General features: G+C 34.2%; 1 protein-coding gene across 2 annotated transcripts in view; it reads left to right on the forward strand.

Moving 5' to 3' along the window:
- The window catches only part of IMMP2L (inner mitochondrial membrane peptidase subunit 2), an 855,505-nt gene that overhangs the window by 627,775 nt on the left and 213,416 nt on the right, over positions 1-14,314 (forward strand). Inside the window, exon 6 of one of the 2 annotated variants that reach the window (XM_077775070.1) lies at positions 11,837-11,939. The exons of the other annotated variant lie outside the window; for it this stretch is intronic. Coding sequence (XP_077631196.1) covers positions 11,837-11,939 — 103 coding nt within the window. The remainder of the gene's footprint in view (positions 1-11,836; positions 11,940-14,314) is intronic. 2 annotated transcript variants of the gene reach the window in all.

The raw sequence follows: 14,314 nt of genomic DNA on the forward strand, positions 1-14,314 counted from the left end.
CTATTGGATGTAAGGGCTTGGAGGTCACAATAAGAAAATGGGATTTTATCCTGTGTGATTGGAAACTTTTCAACAGGGCAGGAATATGACAGGATTGGACTTGTATGGAAAATGATTAAAAATAGTAGAAAACAGACACATAAAAACCAGTGAGAAGGTGACTGCAGGAGTCCAGGAAGGAGAGGCTCGTGGCTTGGGCCAGTATGGTATCTAAGGAAGAAGGAAGTAGCTGTTGAAAATGTATGTTATACATGAACTTCATGTATAAAGAAAAGTGAATCCAATTTTTTTTTCCTTTTAGCTATGAATTTTACCTCTGGTTTTAAGTTTCATACAGTGATTTATATTATTTAAAAATTTACTTTAAGAGGACAGCAATTTGTCTGCATAGCAGAATATCAAGAAGATGTGACTATGGAGGACTGACTCTTCAATTTTAGGATGCAACAAATGAGAAATCGTATCTTTTTGAGATTCACTTTATCCACCCGAATACATTTTCTTACAAGCCAGACATTCACCATGCAAACTCAGTGGACAGAGAGGGATATTTTATGCTGTTTAATGTTATCCTGGGTGTGTTAGAAGTTTAATAAACCTCATTAAAAGTGATTTCCTGTTCTTCCTATGTGAATCGCACATTCTCTGAATTTTATCTTCCTTAATGGAAAAATCCGGCTTACAATCAAGAGCATATTTCTTGGAAGTTGAGAGGATTGCTCTCTGCTCTTTGAGGCTTAGGTCATTGATAGCAAATATTCAAAAATAAGTATAAAACAAAATATCCATGAAACTTTAGATAAACTTTATCTTTACAACAAAACGACTTGACAGGCAGGCATTCTGACTCATAGCCTCTCACGCTTTGTAGCCCATAGTATTCATTGGTCAGGACTGTGCCACCACATCATCGTCCAATGTATGGAGAAAGAAAAACATCTCTGACTTTCCAGCAATTCACCCACATGTTTCCATGGTACTCCGGTATTCTAGATATTGTGGGTTTACAATACAGATTCATGTAGGCTGAAACAAGTAGGGCTTGAATTAGCAAGATCTCCTTTTTGGTACTTTCTAAAACCTATTTTATTCGTATTTATATTTTATGAAGAGTAATCTGTAACTGTCAGATGTGTAATCTAGTATGGTGATTTTAAAGAAATCATTACATTCTCTCTTTATAGTACTATTTGTTTGAATGAAACTGTTAAATAAAGATGTATTAAGGAATATTCAGTTGGGAGAAATGATTGATGATTAAATGAATTCCTGCTGACATTAATTAGGTAGCTCTACTATTTTGCAATATTGGTCATGTAAAAAGAAAGATCTCAATTCAAATTTAACCGAATTCCAGTTGCTTCTAGTGACATAGCTATATTTGGAAATGTTATTGGAGAGTAATTTAAACTTAAAAAATAGTTATTTAAAAGTTAATTACTAGCAATCAATTACTAGTGATTTAAAAATTAATTACTAGTAATTTAAAAATTAATTACTAGTAATTAATCCAAAGGCTCATTAATTTTGTTTGTAAGAAATAAAAGAAATAGTATATATTCTTTTTAATGCCAAGAAGAATATTCAGGTTGTAAGACTGAGATCAGAGTGAACAGAAGGAAAATTGTTCATATTTCCTCCAATATTTAAGGATAATTGCACCTTACATTAAAAACCACTGAAATGTGTTTTTTCCCCCTATATAACCAACATGTGGGAAAAACGTACTGAAGTAGACGATGAATGATACAGATACCCAGGAAATCATTTTGAGAGAGGATTTTGTGAATAAGTACAATAATACTATTTATAATAAATATTGATTTGTTTTGAAAAACAAAATTATTTTGTATTACAAGCCCACTGTTTTATGTAAGTTGTGGTTAAGTCGGTTAAGCTTTTGACTTTTGATTTGGTTCAAGTCATGATCTCATGTGAGATCGAGCCCCACCGGGCTCTGCGCTGATAGCATGGAGCCTGCTTGGAATTCTCTCTTTTCCTCTCTCTCTGCTTCTCCCCTGCTTGTGTGCTCTCTCTCTCTCTCTCCCTCCCTCTCTCTCTTTCTCTCTCTCTCAAAATAAATAAATAAGCATTAAAAAATCCAGTTTAACAATAGGTAAACTGACTATGGTGTTTAAACCTTTGACATTTCTTGTTTTTATCATTTTAGGAAAAACTTATTTTTAAATATATACAAGTTAGATACCTTCTTTACTACTTGAGGTTATCTTTTCTATATTCAGATAGCTTATATGTTTATAAATATGATATAACTCAATATATTTACCTATCTTAAGATACTTCAATTAATATGATCTAGCATCCAGTTAATATTGGATATATTATAATAGCATTTAGAGTATGAGATGAATAAGAAGAAATTAAGGAAAATAAGAGAAAATAATAATATGTTTAGAATGAGATGAAATAACTTAAATATGTTTATTTTTTGTATACTATTATAATACAAATAGAGTATTATAGCGTTTATGATGCTATATCTCGAGGAAATAATTCACTGCTCTGTAAAAGAATGGGATTTGAATTAACATACTGCCTTCTTTACCTGTTAGCTTTTATCTATCCCCTTCATATCTTGATTCAAATACGCCTTTCCTGGCTATTCCAGACTAAAGTAATACCATCCTTTGAACACCTATGCAGTTAGCAACATTTGATATTTGTTCATTTATTTATTCCTCCTCTCATCAATTATTTTCTTGCAGATGCTTCCACCTTGTTAAATTTACTCTATGGTAGATTGTCATATATATTTCACAGACTTTAGGTGCATATGAATCATGGTATAAGTTATAAACTTGGCAGTAAAGACAAGATATTATTCTTTTCTGTGCCCTCACCCACCCCATTTGTACTGTTTTACATAATAGTCATTCAATAAATGTTTATAACAGGAATGAAAAAGCAGAGTCATGTATTCTCATAGGGTTCATAAGTGTAGCCTCATAAACTAACCATAACTCACAAGGCAACACAGCATAAACTGCCACCTCATTGCTAGATTGATCAGAATAGCCTACATATGTATTATATACATAGCCTGATCTAGCATGGATGGAATCTAGTCCTTGATAAATGCTGATATCTTTCTCAAATTTTCACTAACAATTACACTGATTTTTATGGGCAGCAATAGATATTTTAAATAATTATGTTTAACAGGAGAAAACATTCTATATATTAAGAAAACTATCACATCTATGTTCCTTTAATCCAAATTTAGAGAAAAAAAAGCACATCAGTAATTTCATTAGAGAAGTTCTTAGCTGTACTAAGAGCATTCATATTAAACTTATAAAATTAATTCTGCAACCTTATTGTAAGAATGTATAAACCTACCTTCTTGTTTAAATGAACTAAATAGATTTGCTCTAATCACCTAGCAACAATCTACAGTCTATTTAGAGAATGACATTTCACTTTTTTCCAGTGAAAAGATGTTAAGACCTATTCTTTGGAATCTCAAGTAGTAATAATCCATAGTGCAATGGAAAGGAAAATATAGAATCTGGTTTATACATTCTTTGCCCTTCCATTAACCAACTAGGTGACTTCACCTAAATGCTTTTTGTCTCTACTTTATGTATCCAAAGAAGAGTTTTATTAGATCATTGCTGGTGTCTTTCCAACTGTGATCTTAAGATCTCACTGAAGTCTCTTCAGGTAGCTCTAGGTGATTCAACTTCCTAGAATATTATCACCTGATTTGCTTAAATTTACCCTCTGTTAATTACATACATTTCTTTTTTTTTCTTTAATTACATACAATTCTAATTCAATACAAACTCCAAGGAAAAGAATATTGAGTCTCCACACCTCAGCATTTTTATACAAAGCAAGTATAACAGTTGGTAGCACTTAAAGTTAGAAGAGAGAATTGTTATATTGAACAGCAGAAAAGTTTATCATGTTATAGCAGAGATCTTTGGACTTTTTAGAATATTGACCCTGATCGTGGATTTTAATAAACAAAATTTAACTTTATTTACTAAAGAGTTTTAGGCTCACTACCCTGCTTCAGATCCTTCCATAGGATAAAATAAACACCAATGGTCTCATGATCAGGTCCCATAGACACTTCATTCTCATCTCAGAGACCTGATCTCATCTGGGTACTAATGTAGCTATTATTTATCTGATTTATCATTTTATTATTTATCAAATTTTCTTTATCCTTTTGTTTTATGTGTCTCTCTTATGAGCAGCATGTTGCTAGAATTTTTACCACAGCTGGACAATCATTTTTTCCCAATTAGCTATGCTAATTAATCTACATTTATTATGATTACTGATGTATTCGAATACCATCTTATTTTGTGTTTTTATTGATTCTGGTTTTTCTACTTGCTTTTTAATTTCTTGAATTCTTTTGCATTACCTGAGATTTTACAATTCTATTTTCTGTCTACTCACTAGAGAGTCATAGACTATATTTCCATTATAATCCTAAAATATTTAAATTCATGCTGAGCGAAAGCTAAAAATAATAAATATCCCTATTCTTCTCTAGAAAAATTCAAAAACCTTAGAAAATTGTATTTTAAACCACTTTCCTTCTTTTCTGCCTGTTATTTATATAAATTGTCACATGGTAGATAGAGTGAGAGAGTAGGAGTCGGGAGTGGAGGAAGGAAAGAGAGATTGCGCAAGCTCTCTCTGTTCTTTTATAAGGGCACTAATCCTTTCATGAGGGCCCTACCCTTTTGCTCTCATCTAAACCTGAGTATCACCCAAAAGTCCATCTCCATCTGCAAGATAAGGCTTCAACATATGAATTGTGAGGGGACATAGCTCAGCCCATAACACAAGATAATTCAAGACAAGAATAATCATTTTTAAAATTGGTGCTAGAAAATTTGGATATCCGGAAGAAAGAAAGAAAGAAAGAAAGGAAAGAAAGAAAGAAAGAAAGAAAGAAAGAAAGAAAGAAAGAAAGAAAGAAAGAAAAGAAAAGAAAGAAAACTTGAAATTTCTTTTATACTATATTAAAAATAAAAAGTCCTAAAACTAGAAAAGTGGACAAAAAAAAATGAAGAAAAGATTTGTGACTTTGGATTAGGCAAAGATTCTTATGGCATAAAAATCATGTATTATAAAAGAAAAAATGCTAAATAGAACTTCATTAAAATTAAAAATGTTTGTTCTTTGAAGAAAAATTGTTAACAACATTTTTAAAAAAGGTAACATGTCACAGATTAGGAGAAATTATTTGCAAAAACATATATCTTATAAGAGTTATACCCAGACTATGTAAAGAAGTTATACAACTGAATAATAAAAAGACAAACCACTGAATTTCATTTTTAAAACCATTAATCATTCACCAAAGAAAGTAAATGACAGATACATACTCAGAAACACTAGTTATTAGGGAAATGGATATTAAAACCATTGTTTGGCCCTGAAATGGCTAAAATTAAAAGAGTGATAATTATCCAGTATCGGTGAGGTGTGGAATACCTGGAACTTACCCAAGAATTCAGTTACCATATAAGCCAGCCATTTCACTTAGAGATATATACCCAAGAGAAATGAAAACATATGTCCACACAAATGCATATACTGAAATGTTGATAGTTGCTTTATTGATAATAGCCCCAAACTGGAAACAAGCCAAGTGTCCATAAACTTCAAGTGCTTATTTAGAACATGAATTGATCTAAGATGCATTAGATTAATTTAAACGAATCAGAAATAAAAGAATATGTACTGAATAATTTAATCTGTAGGAAAGTCTGGGAAGGCAAAACTATAGCGATAAAAAGCAACTCAGTCCTCAGTCCAGGTACCTGGAGCCAAGAATGGAAGTGAGGGCAGATTTGCCTGCTGAGAGGCCTGTGGAAACTTTATTGGATAATTTCAAGTGTGTTGTATCTTGATCTAGTGATTATATGACTGTATAGGTTGCTAAGACTCATTGAATTGTATAATTAAAATGGTTGTGTTATATTTCATATAAGTTATGTCCTAATATGGGAACTCTGCTGTTAGTTTAATTGTTAGTCCTTTGAAGATAATCTACCTTTTTTTCCCCTGGCAGCTTCTTAGAAATTTATCGTGGGGGGAAGAGGGTCTTTAGGGTTCTACCAATTCATTATGTTATTTCGAGGTGTGATTTCTTTATACTTATCCTCCTGGTGGTTCACTTTGTAGAATCTGTGAATTTAAGCTTTCCTCAATTATGAAAAGTTCTCTACTACTGTCTCTTCAAATATTGTTTTTCCTTGTTTTCTTTTCTCTTCTTTTGGAACTTTGATTACACTTATGTCACATTTTCTAGTAATGACCTCCATGCCTCTTATCATTTCTTACATTTTCTTATATTTCTTTACCTCTCTGTTCTAAATTACAAGTAAATTTTTTAGATATATATTCCAGTTTATTACTTCTTTCTTTAGCTTTTAGTAATCTGCTTTGTTGTCCACGTATTAAATCATATACAGTTGACCCTTGAACAACATGGATTTGACCTGGGTGTCTCCTCTTATATGTAGATTTGTTTTTGTACTACTATAAATGTATTTTCTCTTCATTGTGATTTTATTAATACAATTTTCTTTTCTCTACTTACTCTTTTGTAGAAATTCAGTATAGAATACATATAACATATAAAATACATGTGAATTGACTGTTTAGGTTATCAGTAAGGTTTCTGGTCAATAGTAGGCTATTAGTAGTTAAGTTTTGGGGAGTCAAAAATTTTATGAGGATCTTCTACTGCACTGGGGATCAGTGCCCAACCCCCACATTGTCCAAGGGTCTACTGCATTTTAAAATTTAGGAATGCTATTTGATTCTTTTCCAAACATCCTTCAAAATAGGGTAGTGTTTCTTGCTCATATTTTGAAATTCCCTTTTTAATTTTTAAAAATATTTAAATATGTATAATTTATATTTAATATTTGATAAATCCAGTATTTTAAGTCCCTGAGGGTACAATTCTGCTGTTTATTGTTTGTATTGACTCATTAATACTGGCTATTTCCTAGTGAGTTGTATTATTTTGAATTATGAGCTCTTACTGGCTAGGACTTACCTATAGAAAACTCTGACATGAGGCATTATTCTTGAATAATCTTATATTTCCTTCTGCCAGATTCCTTGTAATCCAGTTAATTCTTAATTTTGTTAGACCATTTAAGCAGTATGAATTTGAGCCCCAATCTTATCTGAGAGCAGGACAAGAATTATTGTCTCCCTACCAACCCTAGATAGACAGTTGTCCTTCTTGTTTTCCTTTCCTGATGGTAGATTTTTTTTTTCTTTGTCCAGTCTACCAGTGATGATGATGATATAAGGGTTCTGGTTCCAATTCCTGATCTGGCTGAATCCTGAACCTGTGACATTTAGTCCCTTAAGGACAATGAGGGGCCTAGGATCCAGACAGTAGTAAACATACTCAGGGCAGCCACTACTTTGGACAATGAAGATAATCAACAGAATTGTTTGAAAAATATGGAAATAAAAATACTTCAATAAATCATGAATTATTATTATTAATTTCGTAAGTTAAGAATGTGTCTTTATGCAAGTGTGCATTTGGGAAATATTTTTTATTTTTTTAATGTTTTATTTATTTTTGAGACAGAGAAAGAGCATGAGTGGGGTAGGGACAGAGAGACAGGGAGACACAGAATGTGAAAGCAGGTTCCAGGCTCTGAGCTATCGGCCCAGAGCCTAACATGGGGCCTGGAGTCACAAACCATGAGATCATGACCTGAGGCGAAATCAGACACCCAAAGGACTGAACCACTCAGGCACCCTTGGGAAAGATTTTAAATGTTAATTTATTTCCTACTTGTATTACAGATTGTATTGATAATTTTGTATTCAACTTATGACACTCAAAAGACAGAGATTTTTTTTTAAAATGTTTTGAAGGTCAAATAAATTGGAGACAATCATTCTTTATTCCATTTATAAGACCTAGGTAACTTGTCTTGGTAAAGCTAGTACGAAAAATGCCTCTTTGTAGACAGGTAGTTAAAATACCATACAGAACTCATTTTTGATTGTCAAACCAGAATTATTTGCAACCCATAGATACATACAACCTTGTATGCTGACACCTCACTTAACTGTTAAATCACCTAAAAGATTATCTTGTCTTTCTTTTATGTGAATTCAGAAGCACAAAGCTATTTAAAATTCCTTCTCCAGAGGAATTCTATTAGGAGTATTATATTTCTTTGGCAGTCCTAAAAGGAACCAGCTCGATATTTTAACATCATATTTTTTAAAGATACTTGGGTTATTTTTTAAAAAGTTAGATTGCAACCAGAGAAATATACACTATGTAAATGGAGTGAATTTTTATCAGAGTTCTACAGCTCAAAGTGTTCTTTCACACCTGTCTGGTATTGAGGTAAACCACTCCTATTAGCACTGTGACATTCAAAAATGCATGTGATTAGTTGGTGAAAAAACACAAATAGAGAGTGTTTTCACCTACTACTCTCTGCATATTTAAATATGCACAAACAGATAGATGGTGTTTTCACATATAAGTTTTAGAGTATCTCAGAAGGGCATACGAATAAAAAGGGAAAAAAAGATTTATTGTACCATAAAAAATAGTCTATAGTCACAGTGCAGCTATGGGGAAAAGAAATTATTGAAGCGTAGCTCAGGTAATTTTAAGAGACTGATGCTAATAGATAGTGGAGGCCGAACACATTCTGAATTTTGAAAAGAAAGAAAATAGTGGACAAAGGAAGACAATAGCAATAATAACTACCACTTATTGGGTTCTTACTGTATATTAGAACTATACTGAGTGATTAAAAACAGTCTCAAATATAAGAGAGTCCATTTATCAAATGTAATACATTCCACTTTATTCATAGAACAACTTTTTGAGTTAGGTACCATTATTTGGTCCATTCTCCAAATGAGAAAACTGACAAGTTGTATCAACTTGCCCAAGGTCACATGAATTTGAAAGAGTTAAGCCAGATATATAAGCCAAAATAACCTGATTGCAGAAACTGCTCTATAGTAACCTCTCCATTATATTCTCAGTTAACTACTGATCTTCCTCTCAACCCAGTTGGAGTATGTCTTATTGATCTTATTTTAAAGATAGGCAGATGGAGGTAGAAATTTAGTAACTTGCACAAGATCGCTTAGGAGCTATGGTAGCAAGATTAAAACCGGTTTAGTCTGGTTCCAGACTCTAAAATTTCCACTCTGTTGTTCTGCTTTTGTTGCAGTATTTTTCATTCTTCAGTTATTGATTTGGTCATTTATTCAACAAATATTTGTTGCGTGTTTTGTACAATGCTTTTTTCTGGGCTCTGGTGATACAAAGAAAGTGAAAAAGAAAGACAAAGTTGCAAAGTTAACATTCTAGGTGGGGGCGGGGAGGGGGGCAGATGGCCAATAAAGGAATAAACCAGTAAGTGAATGTCAAGTGTTAGTAGCTGCAATGAAGAAAAATAAGACATTGTAAGAGGCTAGAAAATGATGGGAAGATGGGTGTATTTACATTTTTTAGATAAGATGGTCAATGCAAGGAAATGTGCAGCTGTCACTGGTAATTTTATGATACTGTCACTTTCTATCACAAACATTTTGACTCCTTGGTTCATATGACATTGAAACTGAATCTGACTTTTATATCATTCTTCTGGTTTCCAGAAGACTACGCTTGTTAACATCTACCATTTCATTGCAGAAATGATTTTATGCTGGTTTTATTTCATAATTCTGCTTAAAGAGACAAAAAGGGTGATTGTTTTCTATCTAACTATCCAAAATAGCCAGCTTAATAAGGTGAACAAATGTTTGGACTTATTAGGAGAGTCTGCCTTGCCAACAGTTGTGTAAAAGGGTCTTCTCCAGTCATTAACACTTGATGTGGGATATTAGTTCTTAGAGGCAACCTCATGATAAAAGCAGTAGTGATGTCAAGAACTCATTGACAGATTTTAATTGAAGTACACTTATATTACAGAGTATATGATGGTGAGATGTGTTCAACTTGTTTTTGCTTTTCTTTTAAAAAGCTGATACTCTTCTTCCCAGTAGTAATTAAAAATAAACGGCAGTCATTAACTTACTGTGGGCTTCTAATGGCCACAACATTCCTTCCTTGCATGAATGATTTACTGATCTCAAGCAAAGTAATTCAACACTGAAGTTATCTTGAAAATTAAAAACCATTCTAGATAATGAATAGTTTCAATTTTGATAGCACCAATTTATGTGTGGTCTTCCTTTTTTATGTATTCTTCTCCACATATACAACTTGCTAACTAACAGAAATGGTCTGAAAGTGACACTACCTCAAAGAATAACTCACAAAGCTCAGTTTCTGTGCTTAACTCTATAGACTCGGGTATGACGTTTACTCATTCATTCAACCAACATTGAGAAGCTTCTTTAGGTTAGGCATTTTCCCAAATGTTTGTGGAGTAAAAGAAGAAAGAAAAAGAATTTATTATTACAGAATTGGGTAATATTTTATTCTAATCTCATTCCTTTTATTAAATTGGATGTATAATAATTTCTTGAGCCATATATACATATACATACATACATATATACATATGTATATATAAAGCTTACATATATATATATAAAGCTTGTGTTGAGGATGTGAGGGCAAGTTTGCTGTGGTATCCCTCACTCCATTGTTCACCAAGGTTGATTCCACTCAGCTTGCTAGGTGGATGTCCCCTTCCTCGCTCTCCACTCCCTGTGTGTCCCTCCCAAAACTGCGCCCTCTGTCAAAGTGGACGACCTTCCCAGATAGAGTTCTGTCAAGTGTATAGGAGTAGCTGCACTCCCCTGCTAAAACCTCCAAATGAGCTCCCCAGGTCTATTTGTAGAACATAAGGTTGTCAACGTTCTAAGATTCCAGACACATCCAAATGAGGCACTGCATGTGGCAGTCTACTTTTCTTTTAAAAAAACAAAACAAATAAAAAAACTTGTGTTGAATACTCCTGATAATAAATATTAGTTCACATTCTAATTATTTCTTTGGAATGGATTTCTGCCAGCATAATTACTTAGGTCAAAGGCATATATATTTTAACCTATTAACAAATTTGCAGAAAATAGGCCCCAAATTGTAAAATAGGGGAAAAGGTTGTATCATTTTATATTGCTGCCTATAGTGTATGAGAGAGCCTTTCCTTATTCCATTCCCTTGGCAGCCTTAAGAGTATGGAATATTCCACTACATGTGTATCATTGATCACTAATCTCTAAAGAGTCTTCAAAATTGTTAAAAAATTTCTCATTTTAAAGAATAATTTATGAAATAATACTGATCAAACAATTTTTAGCTGATCCTGATAGTTTTAATCTGGCAAGAGATCATCCAAGGTTTTGTTGTTATTTCTTATGTATGCTTATTTTTTAAAGTATTAAGACACTATGAGTGTCTGTTGGTTTGAGAAGTTTATTTGAATAAAGAAATAAAGATTGCAGCTCATCAAGCTGAATGTTGACATAAAAGCAAATGTCAGAAAATAAATAGATCTGTATTTTGTTAGAGCTTACTTGACAAAAACATATATAGGATATTGAGAATTAAATATGGTAGTAAAACATTGTATTTGGTGCTAGTGCACTTTATTTAAGCACAAAATTCTTTCCTACAGAAAAATGAAAAGAAAATACTGTGCATCAGTTTACAAGGTCCTACCCACATGTTACTTAAAAATGAGGATATAGGGTAGCTTCGTGATTCTCTTGTAATTATCTGTTGCATCTTTGTAACATCATTTTTGCCCTCTGTTTGTATGTTCAACTACTTGACCTCTCTGTTCTTATCTCAATGGGTATATATGCTCTTTATTTCTAGAACTATGGGACACAAAAAACGGTATGTCAAAGTTCCCCGGGGTCACATCTGGGTTGAAGGTGATCATCATGGACACAGTTTTGACAGTAATTCTTTTGGGCCGGTAAGTCATTTTGTCACATAATAAAATTGGATGCCACATGTAGGACAAAATTATGTCAGGTAGATTGCTCAGGTAATCCAGCCAAAACTGATCATGAGTTTCATGGTGGAGCAGTTTATATTTGGACAATTCCTTTAAATATTATATAGATAATATAAGCTGACAAGAAGTGTGTGTGTGCATATCTGTGTGTGTGTTTCATAGAAAAGAACTTAGACCCTTCCATAAACTATCATAAACTTGATAGTTTCTGCTGGCTGACTAATCCCAGTAGGAAGGTCTGGGTTTTTTTCTCCACAGAAATGCTCTGTGCCTTATGTTTTCAGTTAGTGCTTAACATACACAATGTGTAAAAGACCCATAAGCATCAATTTTCTAAACTGTTTGTTAAAAATGCAAGTATAATGGAAATCATATCGGTAGGTACCATTTTTTTGCCCACATTTATTTTGTAACACAAGTGGAGACATTCCTTATGCCATGTTTATATTCTATGAAATATGTGTCTAAACTGATATTTTGTGATTTTTCCACTTTGGATGCATATAGAAATTCTCTATGAACTTCTGAAATCATTAAAGTGAAGAATACTTTAGTTAATAAAAACTAAACCTGATTTCTAGTACTTGCATCTGTTTAAAAACTTGGATCTTTAGCCCATTAAATTCTCGTACAAGTGGTCATATCTATGCTTGTTATGTGTGTATACATTAATATTGAGCACTTTAGAATGTTTGCAAAGAAAATTATCCACGTCCTTTTGTCTAAAACTAAATGTTGATGGTCACTGTAAAACAATTTCTGTCACATATTATGAGAGACTCCTATTATTGTCACTAGAGGAACAGCCACATTGACTTACCTTTGGCTAAAAGTACACAATAAAAGAGGTGGGTTTGGATGGGTGTTATGGATAAGTGAAAGAAAACCTTATATGAGACCACTCATGTCTTTTTTTTTTTTTTTTACAAATAGTTTATTGTCAAATTGGTTTCCATATAACACCCAGTGCTCATCCCCACAAGTGCCCTCCTCCATGCCCATCTGCCTCCTCCCCCCCACATACATCAGTCCTCAGTTTGTTTCTCAGGATTCAAGAGTCTCTCATGGTTTGCCTCTCTCCCTTTCCACCACCATTTCCCCCCTTCTTCTCCCCCATGGTCCTCAGTTAAGTTCCTCCTAATCCTCCTATATGTACAAACATATGATATTTGTCCTTCTCTGCCTGACTTATTTCGCTCAGCATAACACCCTCAAGGTCCATCCATGTTGCTACATATGGCCAGATTTCGTTGTTTCTCATTGCCATGTAGTATTCCATGGTATAGATAAACCACATCTTCTTGATCCATTCGTCCATTGATGGACACTTAGGCTCTTTCCATGTTTTGGCTATTGTTGAGAGTACTGCTGTGAACGTTGAGGTGCATGTGCTCCTATGCATCAGCATTTCTGTATCCCTCGGGTAAATTCCTAGCAGTGCTATTGCTGGGTCATNCAGAGTGGGGATGAGGCAGTAGTGGAAATAGAATGAACAGGCAGAAGGAATGAGAAGCTTTTTTCAAAGAGCTAAAGGGTAGAATATGGTTGGATAGGTGAGAGAGGGAAGCTGGTATTATGCAGAGAGACTATATAGTCTAATTACTCCTTAGAGAAAGAGATGAAAATGTTGGTAGGTGTAGAATTTACATCTACAGAATGGACTCGTTGTGATTGTTTAAGCAAGCAGGTGACCGAAGTTAATTAGGTCAGTGTTCTGGGGAAAAAAGAAAGAAAAGAGAAAAAAAAAGGAAGGAGGGCGGCTCTCAAGAAGGGATGGGCATGGCGTGATCCAATGCTTCAGGCGGTAGTTCTGCCTTGGTGGTTGTGGGGAGGAGAGAGATGGTGCTCCAGTTCTTTCTTGAACCAAGCGCTGCACCTCGCTTTTTTGGGCGAGTAAACTCCCCGTACTGGGGGCGCAGCCTAAGTTGGTTGCACTCTTCAACCCAAGTCAGTCCCAGTCTCCAAATCTAGTCCACGCGTCTGCTTAAATTGCTTTAGACACAGCTTCCCAGGCAATCCCCTCGGGGCAATTCCAGGTGTCCTGCCTGGCTCTGGGGGTGGAGTCAGAATTGCTGCTTCCTTCTCTGGGTCAGGCTGGTGAGCATGGGTCGGGGGCTTGCCTGCCGGGTATGTCAAGCCTGATTAGAAGGCTTTCTCAATGGATTCTGCATCCTTTTTCTCCCAACCTCTCAGGTTTCATAAGGTTTCCAATGGCTTCAGATCTTTTCCGTGTGAGGTATGGGTGCGAGTGCAAGTAGGAGCTCCTTACTTCTCCGCCATCTTGCTCCCAATCCACTCATGTCTTTTTGAGAGGAGGAGTTGCAATGATAATA

The sequence above is a fragment of the Crocuta crocuta genome, unplaced genomic scaffold, assembly GCF_008692635.1.
Source record: "Crocuta crocuta isolate KB4526 unplaced genomic scaffold, BGI_CrCroc_1.0 scaffold47, whole genome shotgun sequence".
Taxonomy (NCBI): Eukaryota; Metazoa; Chordata; class Mammalia; order Carnivora; family Hyaenidae; genus Crocuta; species Crocuta crocuta.